This window comes from Neoarius graeffei, chromosome 23 (assembly GCF_027579695.1).
Source record: "Neoarius graeffei isolate fNeoGra1 chromosome 23, fNeoGra1.pri, whole genome shotgun sequence".
In the NCBI taxonomy this organism is placed as follows: Eukaryota; Metazoa; Chordata; class Actinopteri; order Siluriformes; family Ariidae; genus Neoarius; species Neoarius graeffei.
The window spans coordinates 60103241-60121425 of NC_083591.1; the positions used below are offsets into that span (position 1 = coordinate 60103241).

The 18185-nt window shown below is 46.6% G+C and overlaps 1 protein-coding gene across 1 annotated transcript in view; it reads left to right on the forward strand.

The window, feature by feature from the left end:
* col11a1b (collagen, type XI, alpha 1b) overlaps positions 1 to 18185 on the forward strand; it is a 141821-nt gene that overhangs the window by 39337 nt on the left and 84299 nt on the right. The window contains exons 2-4 of the mRNA XM_060905455.1: positions 1281 to 1445; positions 2704 to 2917; positions 10021 to 10183. Of these exons, the coding sequence (XP_060761438.1) occupies positions 1281 to 1445; positions 2704 to 2917; positions 10021 to 10183 (542 nt within the window). The remainder of the gene's footprint in view (positions 1 to 1280; positions 1446 to 2703; positions 2918 to 10020; positions 10184 to 18185) is intronic.

An 18185-nucleotide genomic window follows, 5' to 3' on the forward strand; every position in this document is an offset into this window, starting at 1 on the left:
TATTTACATTTAATGTTGTGAAACGTCTGAGAAATGAGTTGTCACTGATGTTATAGCAGCAATAAACACTCCCTCCCTCTGTGTGTGTGTGTGTGTGTGTGTGTGTGTGTGTGTGTGTGTGTGTCAGGTCTCAGTGAATGAGTTGTGTTAAAATGTTGAGAAATGATGGAGTTTTTGTTGTAAAGCTGTCTCAGGTTTCAGAGAGTGTGTGTGTATGTGTGTGTGTGTGTGTGTGTGTGTGTGTGCTATAAAGTACAGTGGGCAGGAAACACTGGAAGAACAATCAGTCAGCATTAGAGCTACTGAACAGCACATCTGGAACCAACAAGTGTGTGTGTGTGTGTGTGTGTGTGTGTGTGAGAGAGAGAAATCTGTGAGAAATTAAAATAATTAAACTAATAAGCACTTGTTTGTAATGTTGTACAGTTTTTCTTGCTGCTCCTCCCCATCTTCCCCCGGGATCTGTCTGACTTCTCGCGCCCTTCCCCTTAGTTGAGTGCCCTAGTTTATCTCCAGGGCTGTATTGCTGTATCAGGTGATCTGAAGTGTGTTCGATGAGCGACAGATGAGGAATCCGTGTCCTGCTTCTGGGTTTGATGTCATTTCATGACTTTCCATTGCACTTTTCCAACTTGGACTTTTTCCGACGTTCCGAGTTCCAGGGCATTACGGACTCTCCCAAAGTGCTGCACAATGTTCCCAAATACAGAGGACCTGCTCTTTTTCCAGCGTCAGTGTGAAGCACCACTCGGCCTGGCAGCGCCCACTTCTTTAGCTTCTGTTAAATTTATGTTCCTGTTGAAATGTGAAAACCCCGCCCCTATAATTAGCATACAGCTGTGGGTAACTTTTATTCCTCTTACACCACAGCAGCCTGTTAACTCGCAGACATTTTTATTTATTAAAGAATGATGTTGTACTTTTTATATTTATAGTTCTATTTTTAATTAAAGTGGTTTATTTGTATTTTTTAAATTTCATGTTAATTGACCATCTCAAACTCCGCCCTCCTGTAGAAGCTGAACCAAAGCCCTTCCTCTCGTCCTCCTGTAGTGCGACTACTGAGCAAACTTCTGACTCAAATCTGTGTTTATATATCAGTGTAATGATCCTTTAAATACGATCTGTTCTTTTATTCTCTGAATAAGACGAAGCTCGTCAGCGCAGCAGGAGTCTGTCCAGTTTCAGCTTCATGACCGATGGAGCCTCGTGTGAAGCCTCGTGTGTGTTTGTCAGTGTATTTTTAGTAGAATCTGACTTTCCCTTTCTGCTGTTCACAGCTGATCCGGTGGACGTGCTGAAGGTTTTGGACTTTCGCAGTTCTCCAGAAGGAATAACGAAAACGCAGGGACTGTGTCCTGTCAGGAGAGGATCCAAACCCGACGTGGCCTACAGAGTGGACAAAAAAGCACAGATCAGCACCCCAACCAAAAAACTCTTTCCAGGTAATAAATCCAACACGGCCGAAACTGAGGCAGGAGCTGCTCCGGAAATAAAAAGATCGGTTCGGTTATTAAAAGGGCACAAGATATGATGCTTAAAGCAGCTGTATGTAACTTTGTTAAAAGGTTTTAAAGCTCACATTATTATGTGAAGGGAGAAAAACCATCAGGGATGATCTGAGGAGGTGAATCTGGGATAGGACTGAGGGTTAAAGCTGAACTCTGCAGCACTGCATCAAAGATTAAAGCAGCAGTAGGCAGGGGTGCTGTTACTTTGCTACAAGTCACACCAGAAAGGCTAAAACACAATCAACTAAATGGTACTGGGATTATAATACGATAAACAAAAACAACAACGAACTCCATAAGATATGAGCAGTAAAATAGATGATGTTCTAAAATATTTTGCTGCGAGTTGCTTTGCAGTAACACAGTTTAACCAGAGAGGTCTCCAGAGTTCCAAAAGTTACATACTGCTGCTTTAATGTTCCACATGGATGATGTTTAAAAGTTATAAACATAGAATTCTGTTCTGTTCTATTCCAGATTCTAGATTGTGATAGTGTTGGATTCCTTATAGTTGTTTATTGAACAGGAAACTGATACAGAACAGATTGTTTTTATTGTATGCCTTCTTTCTTTAAGCTACCTAACTGTGATCATTGATGAATAATCAGAGCAGCCCACTCGCACCACTGTGTCTGTATTAATTATAGTTGTGTTATTGAACTTGTTAATTGTTCTCACTTGTTAAAAACAGTTTATTTACCTGTTTATAGCGACTGGAGTCTCGTTAATGAAGCATTCCCAGGATGTGAGATTCAGGAAAAGGAAAATAAAGGAAAATTGTCCCTGACTGCAAAACAAACCTTAAGCAGGAGTTTACAGAAATGTTCTAATTTTCGTCTTGAGCTAAAAATTTTATTTTAGAGTTTGTTTGTTTGTTTGTCAGATCTGTATGGGATTTTTTTTTTTTTACCACTAATAAAGTTAACGTGGCAGTAAATCAGCCCATTAAACTGTTGCCCCGACTGGAGTCTCTCTGCAGGAGGTGGAAGGGAATCAAGTCACTCGTTAGTTTTCCATTAAATCACTTAAAGAAAAAGTTTTCATCCGAACACTGAGTGGATCGTTTTACTGTCAGGTGACCAGAATTCTACTTCCTGTTAATTATTCTGAGACGTTACTGCTCTATGAGGTTTTATTGTTTTCGATGATCATCACATGGCTTTACCAACAATGCTGTGCGGTATATTTCCAGCTGGAGTATTTCCTGAAGATTTCTCCATCCTCATGACCATAAAGCCCAGAGCTGGGACTCAGGCCTTCCTCTTATCCATCTACGATGATAAAGGACTGCAGCAGCTCGGAGTGGAAATCGGACGCACGCCAATCTTCCTCTACGAAGATCAGCACGGAAAACCCACACCGGAAAACTATCCGTTATTCCGAAACATCAATCTCTCTGATGGGAAGTAAGTCAATCCAATACAAACACATTCACTAATAACATTACATCATTAATTACATCATTAATTAAATTGTTAATTTCATTAAACACCAACACACACTTATACCAGGATATTTCAAACACCATGCCATCATTTGTATTCCCTCAACGTCCTGAGTGTGTATGCATTCTGAGCATGTCCCTGTGTCCTGAGCGTGTCTGCATTCTGAGCGTGTCCCTGTGTCCTGAGTGTGTATGCATTCTGAGCGTGTCCTTGTGTCCTGAGTGTGTATGCATTCTGAGCGTGTCCCTGTGTCCTGAGCGTGTCCTTGTGTCCTCAGCGTGTCTGCATTCTGAGCATGTCCCTGTGTCCTGAGCGTGTATGCATTCTGAGCGTGTCCCTGTTTCCTGAGTGTGTCCCCGTGTCCTGAGTGTGTATGCATTCTGAGGGTGTCCCTGTGTCCTGAGCATGTCCCTGTGTCCTGAGCGTGTCTGCATTCTGAGCATGTCCCTGTGTCCTGAGCGTGTCTGCATTCTGAGCGTGTCCCTGTGTCCTGAGTGTGTATGCATTCTGAGCGTGTCCCTGTGTCCTGAGTGTGTATGCATTCTGAGCGTGTCCCTGTGTCCTGAGTGTGTATGCATTCTGAGCGTGTCCCTGTGTCCTGAGTGTGTATGCATTCTGAGCGTGTCCCTGTGTCCTGAGCGTGTCCCTGTGTCCTGAGTGTGTATGCATTCTGAGCGTGTCCCTGTGTCCTGAGCGTGTCTGCATTCTGAGTGCGTCCCTGTGCCCTGAGTGTGTATGCATTCTGAGTGTGTCCCTGTGTCCTGAGCGAGTCTGCATTCTGAGCGTGTCCCTGTGTCCTGAGCGTGTATGCATTCTGAGTGTGTCCCTGTGTCCTGAGTGTGTATGCATTCTGAGCGTGTCCCTGTGTCCTGAGCGTGTATGCATTCTGAGCGTGTCCCTGTGTCCTGAGTGTGTATGCATTCTGAGCGTGTCCCTGTGTCTTGAGCGTGTCTGCATTCTGAGCGTGTCCCTGTGTCCTGAGTGTGTATGCATTCTGAGCGTGTCCCTGTGTCTTGAGCGTGTCTGCATTCTGAGCGTGTCCCTGTGTCCTGAGCGTGTCTGCATTCTGAGCGTGTCCCTGTGTCTTGAGCGTGTCTGCATTCTGAGCGTGTCGCTGTGTCCTGAGTGTGTATGCATTCTGAGCGTGTCCCTGTGTCCTGAGTGTGTATGCATTCTGAGCGTGTCGCTGTGTCCTGAGTGTGTATGCATTCTGAGCGTGTCCCTGTGTCCTGAGCGTGTCTGCATTCTGAGTGTGTCCCTGTATCCTGAGCGTGTCTGCATTCTGAGTGTGTCCCTGTGTCCTCAGCGTGTCTGCATTCTGAGTGTGTCCCTGTGTCCTGAGCGAGTCTGCATTCTGAGCATGTCCCTGTGTCCTGAGTGTGTCTGCATTCTGAGCGTGTCCCTGTGTCCTGAGCGTGTATGCATTCTGAGCGTGTCCCTGTATCCTGAGCGTGTCTGCATTCTGAGTGTGTCCCTGTGTCCTGAGCGTGTCTGCATTCTGAGCATGTCCCTGTTTCCTGAGTGCGTCCCTGTGTCCTGAGTGTGTCTGCATTCTGAGCATGTCCCTCTGTCCTGAGTGTGTCCCTGTGTCCTGAGCGTGTCCCTGTGTCCTGAGTGTGTCTGCATTCTGAGCGTGTCCCTGTGTCCTGAGTGTGTATGCATTCTGAGCGTGTCCCTGTATCCTGAGCGTGTCTGCATTCTGAGCGTGTCCCTGTATCCTGAGCGTGTCTGCATTCTGAGTGTGTCCCTGTATCCTGAGTGTGTATGCATTCTGAGCGTGTCCCTGTATCCTGAGTGTGTCTGCATTCTGAGCGTGTCCCTGTGTCGGGAGTGTGTCTGCATTCTGAGCGTGTCCCTGTATCCTGAGTGTGTCTGCATTCTGAGTGTGTCCCTGTGTCCTGAGCGTGTCTGCATTCTGAGCGTGTCCCTGTGTCGGGAGCGTGTCTGCATTCTGAACGTGTCCCTGTGTCCTGAGTGTGTCCCTGTGTCCTGAGTGTGTCTGCATTCTGAGCGTGTCCCTGTGTCCTGAGTGCGTCCCTGTGTCCTGAGTGTGTCTGCATTCTGAGCGTGTCCCTGTGTCCTGAGTGTGTCCCTGTGTCCTGAGCGTGTCCTTGTGTCCTCAGCGTGTCTGTGTCCTGAGCGTGTCCCTGTGTCCTGAGTGTGTATGCATTCTGAGCGTGTCCCTGTGTCCTGAGTGTGTCTGCATTCTGAGCGTGTCCCTGTGTCCTGAGTGTGTATGCATTCTGAGCGTGTCCTTGTGTCCTGAGTGTGTATGCATTCTGAGCGTGTCCCTGTATCCTGAGCGTGTCTGCATTCTGAGCGTGTCCCTGTATCCTGAGCGTGTCTGCATTCTGAGTGTGTCCCTGTATCCTGAGTGTGTATGCATTCTGAGCGTGTCCCTGTGTCGGGAGTGTGTCTGCATTCTGAGCGTGTCCCTGTATCCTGAGTGTGTCTGCATTCTGAGCGTGTCCCTGTGTCGGGAGCGTGTCTGCATTCTTAACGTGTCCCTGTGTCCTGAGTGTGTCCCTGTGTCCTGAGTGTGTATGCATTCTGAACATACCCCTGTGTCCTGAGTGTGTCTGCATTCTGAGCGTGTCCCTGTGTCCTGAGTGTGTCCCTGTGTCCTGAGTGTGTCTGCATTCTGAGCGTGTCCCTGTGTCCTGAGTGTGTCCCTGTGTCCTGAGCGTGTCCTTGTGTCCTCAGCGTGTCTGCATTCTGAGCGTGTCCCTGTGTCGGGAGCGTGTCTGCATTCTTAACGTGTCCCTGTGTCCTGAGTGTGTCCCTGTGTCCTGAGTGTGTATGCATTCTGAACATACCCCTGTGTCCTGAGTGTGTCTGCATTCTGAGCGTGTCCCTGTGTCCTGAGTGTGTCCCTGTGTCCTGAGCGTGTCCTTGTGTCCTCAGCATGTCTGCATTCTGAGCGTGTCCCTGTGTCGGGAGTGTGTCTGCATTCTGAGCGTGTCCCTGTGTCGGGAGTGTGTCTGCATTCTGAGCGTGTCCCTGTATCCTGAGTGTGTCTGCATTCTGAGCGTGTCCCTGTGTCCTGAGCGTGTCTGCATTCTGAGCGTGTCCCTGTGTCGGGAGCGTGTCTGCATTCTGAACGTGTCCCTGTGTCCTGAGTGTGTCCCTGTGTCCTGAGTGTGTATGCATTCTGAACATACCCCTGTGTCCTGAGTGTGTCTGCATTCTGAGCGTGTCCCTGTGTCCTGAGTGTGTCCCTGTGTCCTGAGTGTGTCTGCATTCTGAGTGTGTCCCTGTGTCCTGAGTGTGTCCCTGTGTCCTGAGCGTGTCCTTGTGTCCTCAGCGTGTCTGCATTCTGAGCATGTCCCTGTGTCCTGAGCGTGTCTGCATTCTGAGCATGTCCCTGTGTCCTGAGCGTGTCTGCATTCTGAGCGTGTCCCTGTGTCCTGAGTGTGTATGCATTCTGAGCGTGTCCCTGTGTCCTGAGTGTGTCTGCATTCTGAGCGTGTCCCTGTGTTCTGAGTGTGTCCCTGTGTCCTCAGTGTGTCTGCATTCTGAGCGTGTCCCTGTTTCCTGAGTGTGTATGCATTCTGAGCGTGTCCCTGTGTCGGGAGTGTGTATGCATTCTGAGCGTGTCCCTGTGTCGGGAGCGTGTCTGCATTCTGAACGTGTCCCTGTGTCCTGAGTGTGTCCCTGTGTCCTGAGTGTGTATGCATTCTGAACATACCCCTGTGTCCTGAGTGTGTCTGCATTCTGAGCGTGTCCCTGTGTCCTGAGCGTGTCTGCATTCTGAGCGTGTCCCTGTGTCTTGAGCGTGTCTGCATTCTGAGCGTGTCCTTGTGTCCTGAGCGTGTCTGCATTCTGAGTGTGTCCCTGTGTCCTGAGCGTGTCTGCATTCTGAGCGTGTCCCTGTGTCTTGAGCGTGTCTGCATTCTGAGCGTGTCCCTGTGTCCTGAGCGTGTCTGCATTCTGAGCGTGTCCCTGTGTCCTGAGCGTGTCTGCATTCTGAGCGTGTCACTGTGTCCTGAGCGTGTCTGCATTCTGAGCGTGTCCCTGTGTCCTGAGCGTGTCTGCATTCTGAGCGTGTCCCTGTGTCCTGAGCGAGTCTGCATTCTGAGCGTGTCCCTGTGTCCTGAGTGTGTCTGCATTCTGAGCGTGTCCCTGTGTCCTGAGCGTGTATGCATTCTGAGCGTGTCCCTGTGTCCTGAGTGTGTATGCGTTCTGAGCGTGTCGCTGTGTCCTGAGCGTGTCTGCATTCTGAGTGTGTCCCTGTGTCCTCAGTGTGTCTGCATTCTGAGCATACCTTTGTATCCTGAGTGTGTCTGCATTCTGAGCGTGTCCTTGTGTCCTGAGCGTGTCTGCATTCTGAGTGTGTCCCTGTGTCCTGAGCGTGTCTGCATTCTGAGCGTGTCCCTGTGTCTTGAGCGTGTCTGCATTCTGAGCGTGTCCCTGTGTCCTGAGTGTGTCCCTGTGTCCTCAGTGTGTCTGCATTCTGAGCGTGTCCCTGTGTCCTGAGTGTGTATGCATTCTGAGCGTGTCCCTGTGTCGGGAGTGTGTATGCATTCTGAGCGTGTCCCTGTGTCTTGAGCGTGCCCCTGTGTCCTGAGTGTGTATGCATTCTGAGCGTGTCCCTGTGTCGGGAGTGTGTATGCATTCTGAGCGTGTCCCTGTGTCTTGAGCGTGCCCCTGTGTCCTGAGTGTGTATGCATTCTGAGTGTGTCTGTGTCCTGAGCGTGTCCCTGTGTCCTGAGTGTGTATGCATTCTGAGCGTGTCCTTGTGTCCTGAGCGTGTCTGCATTCTGAGTGTGTCCCTGTGTCCTGAGCGTGTCTGCATTCTGAGCGTGTCCCTGTGTCCTGAGCGTGTCTGCATTCTGAGCATGTCCCTGTGTCTTGAGCGTGTCTGCATTCTGAGCGTGCCCCTGTGTCCTGAGCGTGTCTGCATTCTGAGCATGTCCCTGTGTCCTGAGCGTGTCTGCATTCTGAGCGTGTCCCTGTGTCTTGAGCGTGTCTGCATTCTGAGCGTGTCCTTGTGTCCTGAGCGTGTCTGCATTCTGAGTGTGTCCCTGTGTCCTGAGCGTGTCTGCATTCTGAGCGTGTCCCTGTGTCTTGAGCGTGTCTGCATTCTGAGCGTGTCCCTGTGTCCTGAGTGTGTCTGCATTCTGAGCGTGCCCCTGTGTCCTGAGCGTGTCTGCATTCTGAGCATGTCCCTGTGTCCTGAGCGTGTCTGCATTCTGAGCGTGTCCCTGTGTCCTGAGTGTGTCTGTATTCTGAGTGTGTCCCTGTGTCCTGAGCGTGTCTGCATTCTGAGCATGTCCCTGTGTCTTGAGCGTGCCCCTGTGTCCTGAGTGTGTATGCATTCTGAGTGTGTCTGTGTCCTGAGCGTGTCCCTGTGTCCTGAGCGTGTCTGCATTCTGAGCGTGTCCCTGTGTCTTGAGCGTGCCCCTGTGTCCTGAGTGTGTATGCATTCTGAGTGTGTCTGTGTCCTGAGCGTGTCCCTGTGTCCTGAGCGTGTCTGCATTCTGAGCGTGTCCCTGTGTCCTGAGCGTGTCTGCATTCTGAGCATGTCCCTGTGTCCTGAGCGTGTCTGCATTCTGAGCGTGTCCCTGTGTCTTGAGCGTGTCTGCATTCTGAGCGTGTCCTTGTGTCCTGAGCGTGTCTGCATTCTGAGTGTGTCCCTGTGTCCTGAGCGTGTCTGCATTCTGAGCGTGTCCCTGTGTCTTGAGCGTGTCTGCATTCTGAGCGTGTCCCTGTCCTGAGTGTGTCTGCATTCTGAGCGTGCCCCTGTGTCCTGAGCGTGTCTGCATTCTGAGCATGTCCCTGTGTCCTGAGCGTGTCTGCATTCTGAGCGTGTCCCTGTGTCCTGAGTGTGTCTGTATTCTGAGTGTGTCCCTGTGTCCTGAGCGTGTCTGCATTCTGAGCATGTCCCTGTGTCCTGAGCGTGTATGCATTCTGAGTGTGTCCCTGTGCTCTGGGCGTGTCCCTGTGTCCTAAACTTAACTCTCCATCCTGAATATGGATCCTGTATAATTATGGATCAGCTGAGGACAGCGTTGGATCCATGTCTGATCAAACATAAACAGTTGTCTCGGTGTCTCGGACCTGGCGGTGCGCTGAGGGTTCTCCTCTACAGGATGTTTATTGTGGAGCATGCTCGGTTCTGTCCTGGTGTTTTGTTGTGCTTCCAGCTCTTGAGTTTGCTGTGGATTTTCGGGATGTCTAAGTGCCGATGTTGGAACGCTGTTGTGGATTTTGGATCGGATTATTACAGCGAATTTCCACCCCACAGTCTGGAATAATTTCCCAACCTGTTATTTGTTGAAATGTGATTTGCAGTTAAGGGATCGGAAAATGTTCCTGTGAGAGAATAAATACTCGCAGCTGGAATATTGATCACGGCGTCAGCAGTCGCCCTGATTATAATCCTGACTACTGATTATCTCCTGTGTGTTTATTTACATCATTACACACATGTATCGGCTCCACCCTAAACACAGGCGTACAGTTATTGACTATAGTCCATCTGCTGTGCTACACTAAGTATTGGCACCCCTCTACCCTGTCCGTCAATGAAAAGGGATGACTACAGAGCACATGTAATATTGGGGGTGGGGTGGGGGTTCTCCATATAGCAGGAACACTGATGTTAGTGTCAATGTTTTGAGTTTGATACTGAAACTTTTCACATCAGTTTTCAAACCTCAGCTGTAACTCCGGAGGTTATGTGAGAGTCAGGCGTCGGGGTGAGGCGTGTCTCCAGTACACACGATTCCCATTAGGAGCTCAAGCTAAACTTAAAGATGTTTTTTTTTTTTGCCTGATCTCGGCTCGAGTGTAGAACAGGATTGAGTCCAGCACTGCCATGTGACCGTTTGATGTAACCACAGTGTTGATGTCCGGCTTGTGTTGATCGTCCTCTAACCTTTATGAGGCTCGGGTTCTGATTGGCCACAGGATGAGTGACCACACTGGTGTTAGTTCTCTCTTACCAGCGAGAGAATCAGCTGTATGGTGATCATCATCTTGTTTCCTATTTTACATGCTGAAGACCGTCGTGTGTGTGTGTGTGTGTGTGTGTGTGTGTGTGTGTGTGTGCGCGCGCACAGGTGGCACCGTGTGGCGATCAGTGTGGAGAAGAAATCCATCACCATGATCGTCGACTGCAACAAGAAAATCACGAAGGCTCTGAAGAGAAGTAATAAACCTGTAATCAGCACAGACGGCATCACGGTGTTTGGCACCAGGATCCTGGATGAGGAGGTGTTTGAGGTAAGAACAGCATTCTGGGTAAATCTGAGTCCTCGGTGTTCCTCTGAACGCTGCAGTGTGGCTTTCCATCCTCCTGTGTTTATGGGAATGTTCAGGCTTCCAACATGACCTGGAAAACCAGGACGCTGACAGACGAGTGCTTCAGTCATGGAACAAAATAACACCTGGAACCTGGATCAGAACCTGAATACAAGCTCCTGGGAACGTTATATAAGCTGCTGTCTTACGCCACTGAACCTGTTTTTTTCTGTGTGCAGTCACTTAAGGATAAAATTTGCTAAAAAATAGTTTTATTTGTTTGTGTTGCTTCACACACTCGCCTGAAGTGTTCCGGGAAACTGCAGTGTGACTTGTGATGAGGGATTTAAACACACACACCTTTACATTGGACCATCTCATCTCATCTCATCTCATTATCTGTAGCTGCTTTATCCTGTTCTACAGGGTCGCAGGCGAGCTGGATCCTATCCCAGCTGACTACGGGCGAAAGGCGGGGTTCACCCTGGACAAGTCGCCAGGTCATCACAGGGCTGACACATAGACACAGACAACCATTCACACTCACATTCACACCTACGCTCAATTTAGAGTCACCAGTTAACCTAACCTGCATGTCTTTGGACTGTGGGGGAAACCGGAGCACCCGGAGGAAACCCACGCGGACACGGGGAGAACATGCAAACTCCACACAGAAAGGCCCTCGCCGGCCCCGGGGCTCGAACCCAGGACCTTCTTGCTGTGAGGCGACAGCGCTAACCACTACACCACCGTGCCGCCTCCACTAAACATATTGTCCACTTTTTCCTCTGTTATTTATCTTTTGTTAAATCGCATTGTCTAATTTTTATTCTCAAGTTAGCTAACATTCAGCGAGCTGTGTAAGATCCCTCAGTGCTCATATTTACTGGCTCTTTCATCCATGTTCATTTCGTTCAGAGAGTCAGTGTTTGATTCAGTAAATCGTTTGGTTATTACTGAGATTCATTTCTCTCTCATTCAGGGGTCGGAGTTTAACCTGAATGAATCTTTAAATCGTGAGTGAGAGTCACTCCTTTATTATTCATTACATGACTTTTACTCGGTGAACCTTTCGGTTATAATCCAGATTCGTTCTTGCCTCATTTAGCAGCTCAGTGTTTGAATCAGTGAATCTTTCAGTCATAAGTGAGATTTGCCCCTTTGTTCAGTGGATGAGTGTTCGACTCCTCTCTGAATCCATAGCTTGGTTTGATTCAGTGAATCTTTTGTTCATGACCTGAGATTCAGTCCTCTCTCTTTCAGTGGATGAGTATTTGACTCAGTGAATCATTTGTTCATTAATAAGTTTGACTCCTCTCTAATTCCACAGCTAGTGTTTGACTCAGTGAATCGTTTGGTCTTAACTAAGATTGTTCAGCAGTCCATGTTTGACTCGGTGAATCTTTCTGTCCCAACTCAATCCAGCTGCACCTGAACCACGCAACGGAGCTCGCTGATCCAGGAATGAATCTGAATGAATCATTTAACTGAATTCAAATGTATCAAGTCACTGAAAAGGAAAAAAAAAGCAGTTTGCCTCTCATTTAAAAAATTGAGTCTGGAGTTTATTCTCTCCGTGATCTTTTCACATCATCATCCAGTTGCTTCTGTTTATACAACAACAGCAGCAACGTTTTACTCTTTATGGACAAATTTTCAAGTATTTGTGCTTCAGGGTGTTTCTGTTCTTACAGGATGTTTACACACACACACACACACACACACACACACACACACACACACACACTTCAAATTTCAAAACACTGCATTCTTTAGGAGTTTTAGAGAAATGCAGGAGACGCGTCTGCAGATGTGAAATGAAAAAATGTAACTGAAGCTGATTGTTGGTTTGAGGGCTTTAACTCGAAACTCTTAATGACGGCACACTGAAGTCAAAAACGTGTGATGATGATGATTGAACCTGGTGCACTGCACTAAACCGGAGGATATAAGATTCCGTTAATTGTTAGCTGCGTTAGCCTTGGAGCTCCAGAGCAGCAGTAGAGAAGCGAATTCCATCAGATCTGATTTTCTGACTCGGATCTGCTGTGATTGAGGGCCAAGACGTGACTCTGATCTTTCAGATGCTTTGAAAACATTTCAGAATAATTAGGCTGGTTTTCAGTGATGAATCATTTTATTGTCAAGTTTTAGTTTTTGCGAGTTCTTTCCAAAATTCAACCTCTACATAAACACAAATTAGCGGTTAGCGTATCCTGAAATGTTCAGCTGTTTCAAATAAATACACAAAGCCATAAACACTAACTTTCAGAAATGTTTATGACGGACTAAACAAATGGAGTGTGTTGTATTAAGTTACATGTCGTGCTCTAGTCAGGGAGCAGGAACTCTATCCTGTCTCTGGGCTACGGTATGAGTTAGCTTGCATGCTATTATAATGCTAATGCATGCTGTGTTGTCTGTTTGATGTTGGCTGATGGAATGTGTTTAATAAGAATGTGCTGCGAAACACTTTAGTCCGAAAATCAGCATCGTCTCACAGAATGGAGGATAAAACTATGCTCGTCAGGGCTGGCAAGGATTTAGCTCATTTTAATATTTATCATTAAAATTGTTTTATTTCTTTAATCTCACTGTGGAGGAAAAAGCCAAATGAAGTTTTTAAACCTTAGCATATTGGTAATTTTTTTTTATTTCATTATGCTAGCAATGATAAATATATATTATCTGGCTAGTTACGTGGGTTTTACCTTCATTTTTAGTTAGATTTCTCTTTTATTTTTTTGTTATTTTAATGTACTTTCCGGAGCAGGCTGAAGCACCGAGCTCTGATTCTGAAGACAGTTTTATAGTGTTGGAGAAATTTCTGGACTTTGCTGCTATTTTGCACAACGAGAGTAAAAAAAAAATCTTTTGTTAATCTACTCCATCTGTTTGTCTTTAATTCATTTTTTCAGCTCGTAATGAACGAGGCTTAAACGACTCTCCACTACGTAACTTCAGCACGGCATGAGGACAAAGACTTCTTTCAGAATGTATTGAGTTTCAGGTCCAATATTGATTTTGAACATAAACATGTCCACAAAACTGTGTGTGTTTTTTACCAACAGTGAGGACATTTTTGTAAAATGATGACATTTTGTCCGGTTCTCACGTCCTCAAAGAGCTGTTTCAGGATTAAGACTCAGCTTTAGGGTTCAGGTTAGAATGAGGTTTAGGTTAGGGTTAGGGTAAGGGGTGGGGTTAGGGTAAGAACGGGGGAATGCATTATATCAGTAAAAGCCCCCACAAAGATGGAAGTGTGTGTGTGCGTGCGCACAGATGAATTGTTTTTGCCCTCTGACTCGTCCATCTGTAGATCACGCTAACAGAGCTGTGCTTTTGCTAATGTCTTTCTAAAGGTCATTAAGATGAGCAAATCAGAATCTATTTGTTTGTTCACTTGCACTCAGTGAATTTGACAGAGACTCACTGACTCTAATCAACAAATATCCTTCATATATCATCAACAAACTGAGAACTTATAATTGTACATTTGTTTTATATATATATATATATATATATATATATATATACATACAGTGGTGCTTGAAAGTTTGTGAACTCTTTAGAATTTTCTATATTTCTGCATAAATATGACCTAAAACATCATCAGATTTTCACACAAGTCCTAAAAGTAGATAAAGAGAACCCAGTTAAACAAATGAGACAAAAATATTATACTTGGTCATTTATTTATTGAGGAAAATGATCCAATATTACATATCTGTGAGTGGCAAAAGTATGTGAACCTTTGCTTTCAGTATCTGGTGTGCAGAGGTGGAAAAACTGGATTGACAAAGTAAAAGTCCTGCTTAGGTTTTCCTTCTGCCTGTGCTCTCAACACAGGTGATTTCACCAATTAGCTCATCAACCTGGCTTAAGGGATGTGGTAATTAGGATCAGCTGGTTCATTGAATTGGCTGGAGCAAAAATGTGGCAGGGTTTTTACTTTCTGCACCCAGGTTTTTCCATCTCTGCTGGTGTGACCCCCTTGTGCAGCAATAACTGTAACTAAACGTTTGCGGTAACTGTTGATCAGTCCTGCACACCGGCTTGGAGGAATTTTAGCCCGTTCCTCCATACAGAACAGCTTCAACTCTGGGATGTTGGTGGGTTTCCTCACATGAACTGCTCGCTTCAGGTCCTTCCACAACATTTCCATTGGATTAAGGTCAGGACTTTGACTTGGCCATTCCAAAACATGAACTTTATTCTTCTTTAACCATTCTTTGGTAGAACGACTTGTGTGCTTAGGGTCGTTGTCTTGCTGCATGACCCACCTTCTCTTGAGATTCAGTTCATGGACAGATGTCCTGACATTTTCCTTTAGAATTCGCTGGTATAATTCAGAATTCATTGTTCCATCAATGATGGCAAGCCGTCCTGGCCCAGATGCAGCAAAACAGGCCCAAACCATGATACTACCACCACCATGTTTCACAGATGGGATAAGGTTCTTATGCTGGAATGCAGTGTTTTCCTTTCTCCAAACATAACGCTTCTCGTTTAAACCAAAAAGTTCTATTTTGGTCTCATCCATCCACAAAACATTTTCCCAAAAGCCTTCTGGCTTGTCCACGTGATCTTTAGCAAACTGCAGATGAGCAGCAATGTTCTTTTTGGAAAGCAGTGGCTTTCTCCTTGCAACCCTGCCATGCACACCATTGTTGTTCAGTGTTCTCCTGATGGTGGACTCATGAACATTAACATTAGCCAATGTAAGAGAGGCCTTCAGTTGCTTAGAGGTTACCCTGGGGTCCTTTGTGACCTCGCCGACTATTACACACCTTGCTCTTGGAGTGATCTTTGTTGGTCGACAACTCCTGGGGAGGGTAACAATGGTCTTGAATTTCCTCCATTTGTACACAATCTGTCTGACTGTGGATTGGTGGAGTCCAAACTCTTTAGAGATGGTTTTGTAACCTTTTCCAGCCTGATGAACATCAACAACGCTTTTTCTAAGGTTTTCAGAAATATCCTTTGTTCGTGCCATGATTCACTTCCACAAACATGTGTTGTGAAGATCAGACTTTGATAGATCCCTGTTCTTTGAATAAAACAGGGTGCCCACTCACACCTGATTGTCATCCCATTGATTGAAAACACCTGACTCTAATTTCACCTTCAAATTAACTGCTAATCCTAGAGCTTCACATACTTTTGCCACTCACAGATATGTAATATTGGATCATTTTCCTCAATAAATAAATGACCCAGTATAAAATTTTTGTCTCATTTGTTTAACTGGGTTCTCTTTATCTACTTTTAGGACTTGTGTGAAAATCTGATGATGTTTTAGGTCATATTTATGCAGAAATATAGAAAATTCTAAAGGGTTCACAAACTTTCACACTGTATGTATATATAACATCTGCCATTGTGTTGTAAATGTCTGTGTGAGTCATATTTGTGTGTTGAATGAAAAGACTCGCTGATTCAAAGAGCGTGAGTCAGATTTATGAGGTAGATTCACACCTCTGTTCAGTGAATCAGTCGAGCTGATTGAGAGAGCGAGTCCTGTTTGGTCCGAGCTGGACATTTTCACTGTGTGTGTGTGTGTGTGTGTGTGTGTGTGTGTGTGAGAGAGAGATGACAACATAGCAACAATTATCAGGTATTTTTTCGGTGCTCATGTTCTGTGTGTCTGTTTATGAAGAATCAGTAAATGAAAATGGAATGAATAATTTGAACTGAGGCGGCACGGTGGTGTAGTGGTTAGCGCTGTCGCCTCACAGCAAGAAGGTCCTGGGTTCGAGCCCTGGGGCCGGCGAGGGCCTTTCTGTGTGGAGTTTGCATGTTCTCCCCGTGTCCGCGTGGGTTTCCTCCGGGTGCTCCGGTTTCCCCCACAGTCCAAAGACATGCAGGTTAGGTTAACTGGTGACTCTAAATTGAGCGTAGGTGTGAATGTGAGTGTGAATGGTTGTCTGTGTCTATGTGTCAGCCCTGTGATGACCTGGCGACTTGTCCAGGGTGAACCCCGCCTTTCGCCCATAGTCAGCTGGGATAGGCTCCAGCTTGCCTGCGACCCTGTAGAACAGGATAAAGCGGCTACAGATAATGAGATGAGATGAGAATTTGAACTGACTCACATGATTTGAGTCACTGAAAAGACTCAGTCAGGTGTTGATGAGGCGCATGAGGAAAAGTAGACAAGGGCACATGAAAGACTGTACTGAAATTTAACACACACACACACACACACTTGTAATATTCAGATGTGCGTTGAGTTTTGGCACAAATGGAGCGTTGAGATAAACACAGGTGGATGAAACAGTGCTGTTGAGTGACATTTAGATCTCCTGAAATGCATATATGTGTGTGTGTGTGTGTGTGTGTGTGTGTATATATATGTGTGTGTGTGTGCGCATGTGCAGATGGCATAAACAGGTGTAAATTTGGAAGTAAGTGAGCGTCTGTGGCTCAGGAGGAAAGTGTGTGTGTGTGTGTGTGTGTGTGTGTGTGTGTGTGTGTGTGTGTGAGAGAGAGAGGGAGAGAGAGAGTTTCTCAGCCCCAGATGTTTGAGATACTGCAGTCTAAAGAAAACCACACGGGACAGGAGCCTCGAGACTCTTTTTGTTCTCTGTGAGAAGAAAAGAAACGTTTCAGCACTGCTTTCTGCTAAGAGTGTCGTGCTGATTATCGATTATGTGATAAATCGCAATATCTCACACAGGACCGTATTGAATCAGTGCCACTGTGGTTGTGAGGATAAACACCACACACAGTTATATCTGCTCACTGAGCTCCTGTGGAGGTCCATCGTCACTGAAGTACAGGGTAGAGGAGGGTGCCAAAACTTTGTGCATTGCAACAGATGAGCTAGAGAAGTGACACTGTATGACACTGATATTTAAAAAATCCTGGTTAAGAGGATCAGTCATTCTGTAACGCTGGACTTTAACCAATCAGCGATGTTTGATTAAAAATAAAACAAGCTCCGCCCACAACAGACTGGAGCAGGAAGTAAACTAGAGCTTGCGTCAGTAAAGTTCTGAAAGTTCCTCTGAGAGGGAATCGTCTAATATGGTGTGCATTCTCTCTCTCTCTCTCTCTCTCTCTCTCTCTCTCTCTCAGTCTCTCTCTCTCACACTCTCTCTCTCTCTCACACACACACACACACACACACACACTCTCTCTCTCACACACTCTCTCTCTCACACTCTCACACACTCTGTCACACACTCTGTCTCTCACACTCTCTCTCACACACACACACACACACTCTGTCTCTCACACTCTCTCTCACACACACACTCTCACACACTCTGTCTCTCACACTCTCACACACACACACTCTCTCTCACACTCTCTCTGTCTCTCACACTCTCTCTCACACACACACTCTCACACACTGTCTCTCACACTCTCACACACACACACACACACTCTCACACACTCTGTCTCTCACACTCTCACACACACACACTCTCTCTCACACTCTCTCTGTCTCTCACACTCTCTCTCACACACTCTGTCTCTCACACTCTCGCACACACTCTCGCACACACTCTCTCTCTCACACTCTCTCTGTCTCTCACACTCTCTCACACACTCTGTCTCTCATACTCTCTCTCTCACACACACACTCTGTCTCTCACACACACTCTCTCACACTCTCTCTGTCTCTCACACACTCTCTCTCTCTCTCACACACACACACACACACACTCTCTCTCTCTCACACACACTCTGTCTCTCACTCTCTCTCTCTCTCTCTCTCTCTCTCTCTCACACACACACACACACACACACTCTCTCTCTCTCTCTCTCAGACACACACACACACTCTCTCTCTCTCTCTCTCTCTCTCTCTCTCACACACACACACACACACACACACACACACACACGCTCTCTCACACACTGTCTCTCTCACACACACACACACACACACACACACACACACACTCTATCTCTCTCTCTCTCTCTCACTCACTCACACACACACACACACACACGCTCTCTCTCACACACACGCGCG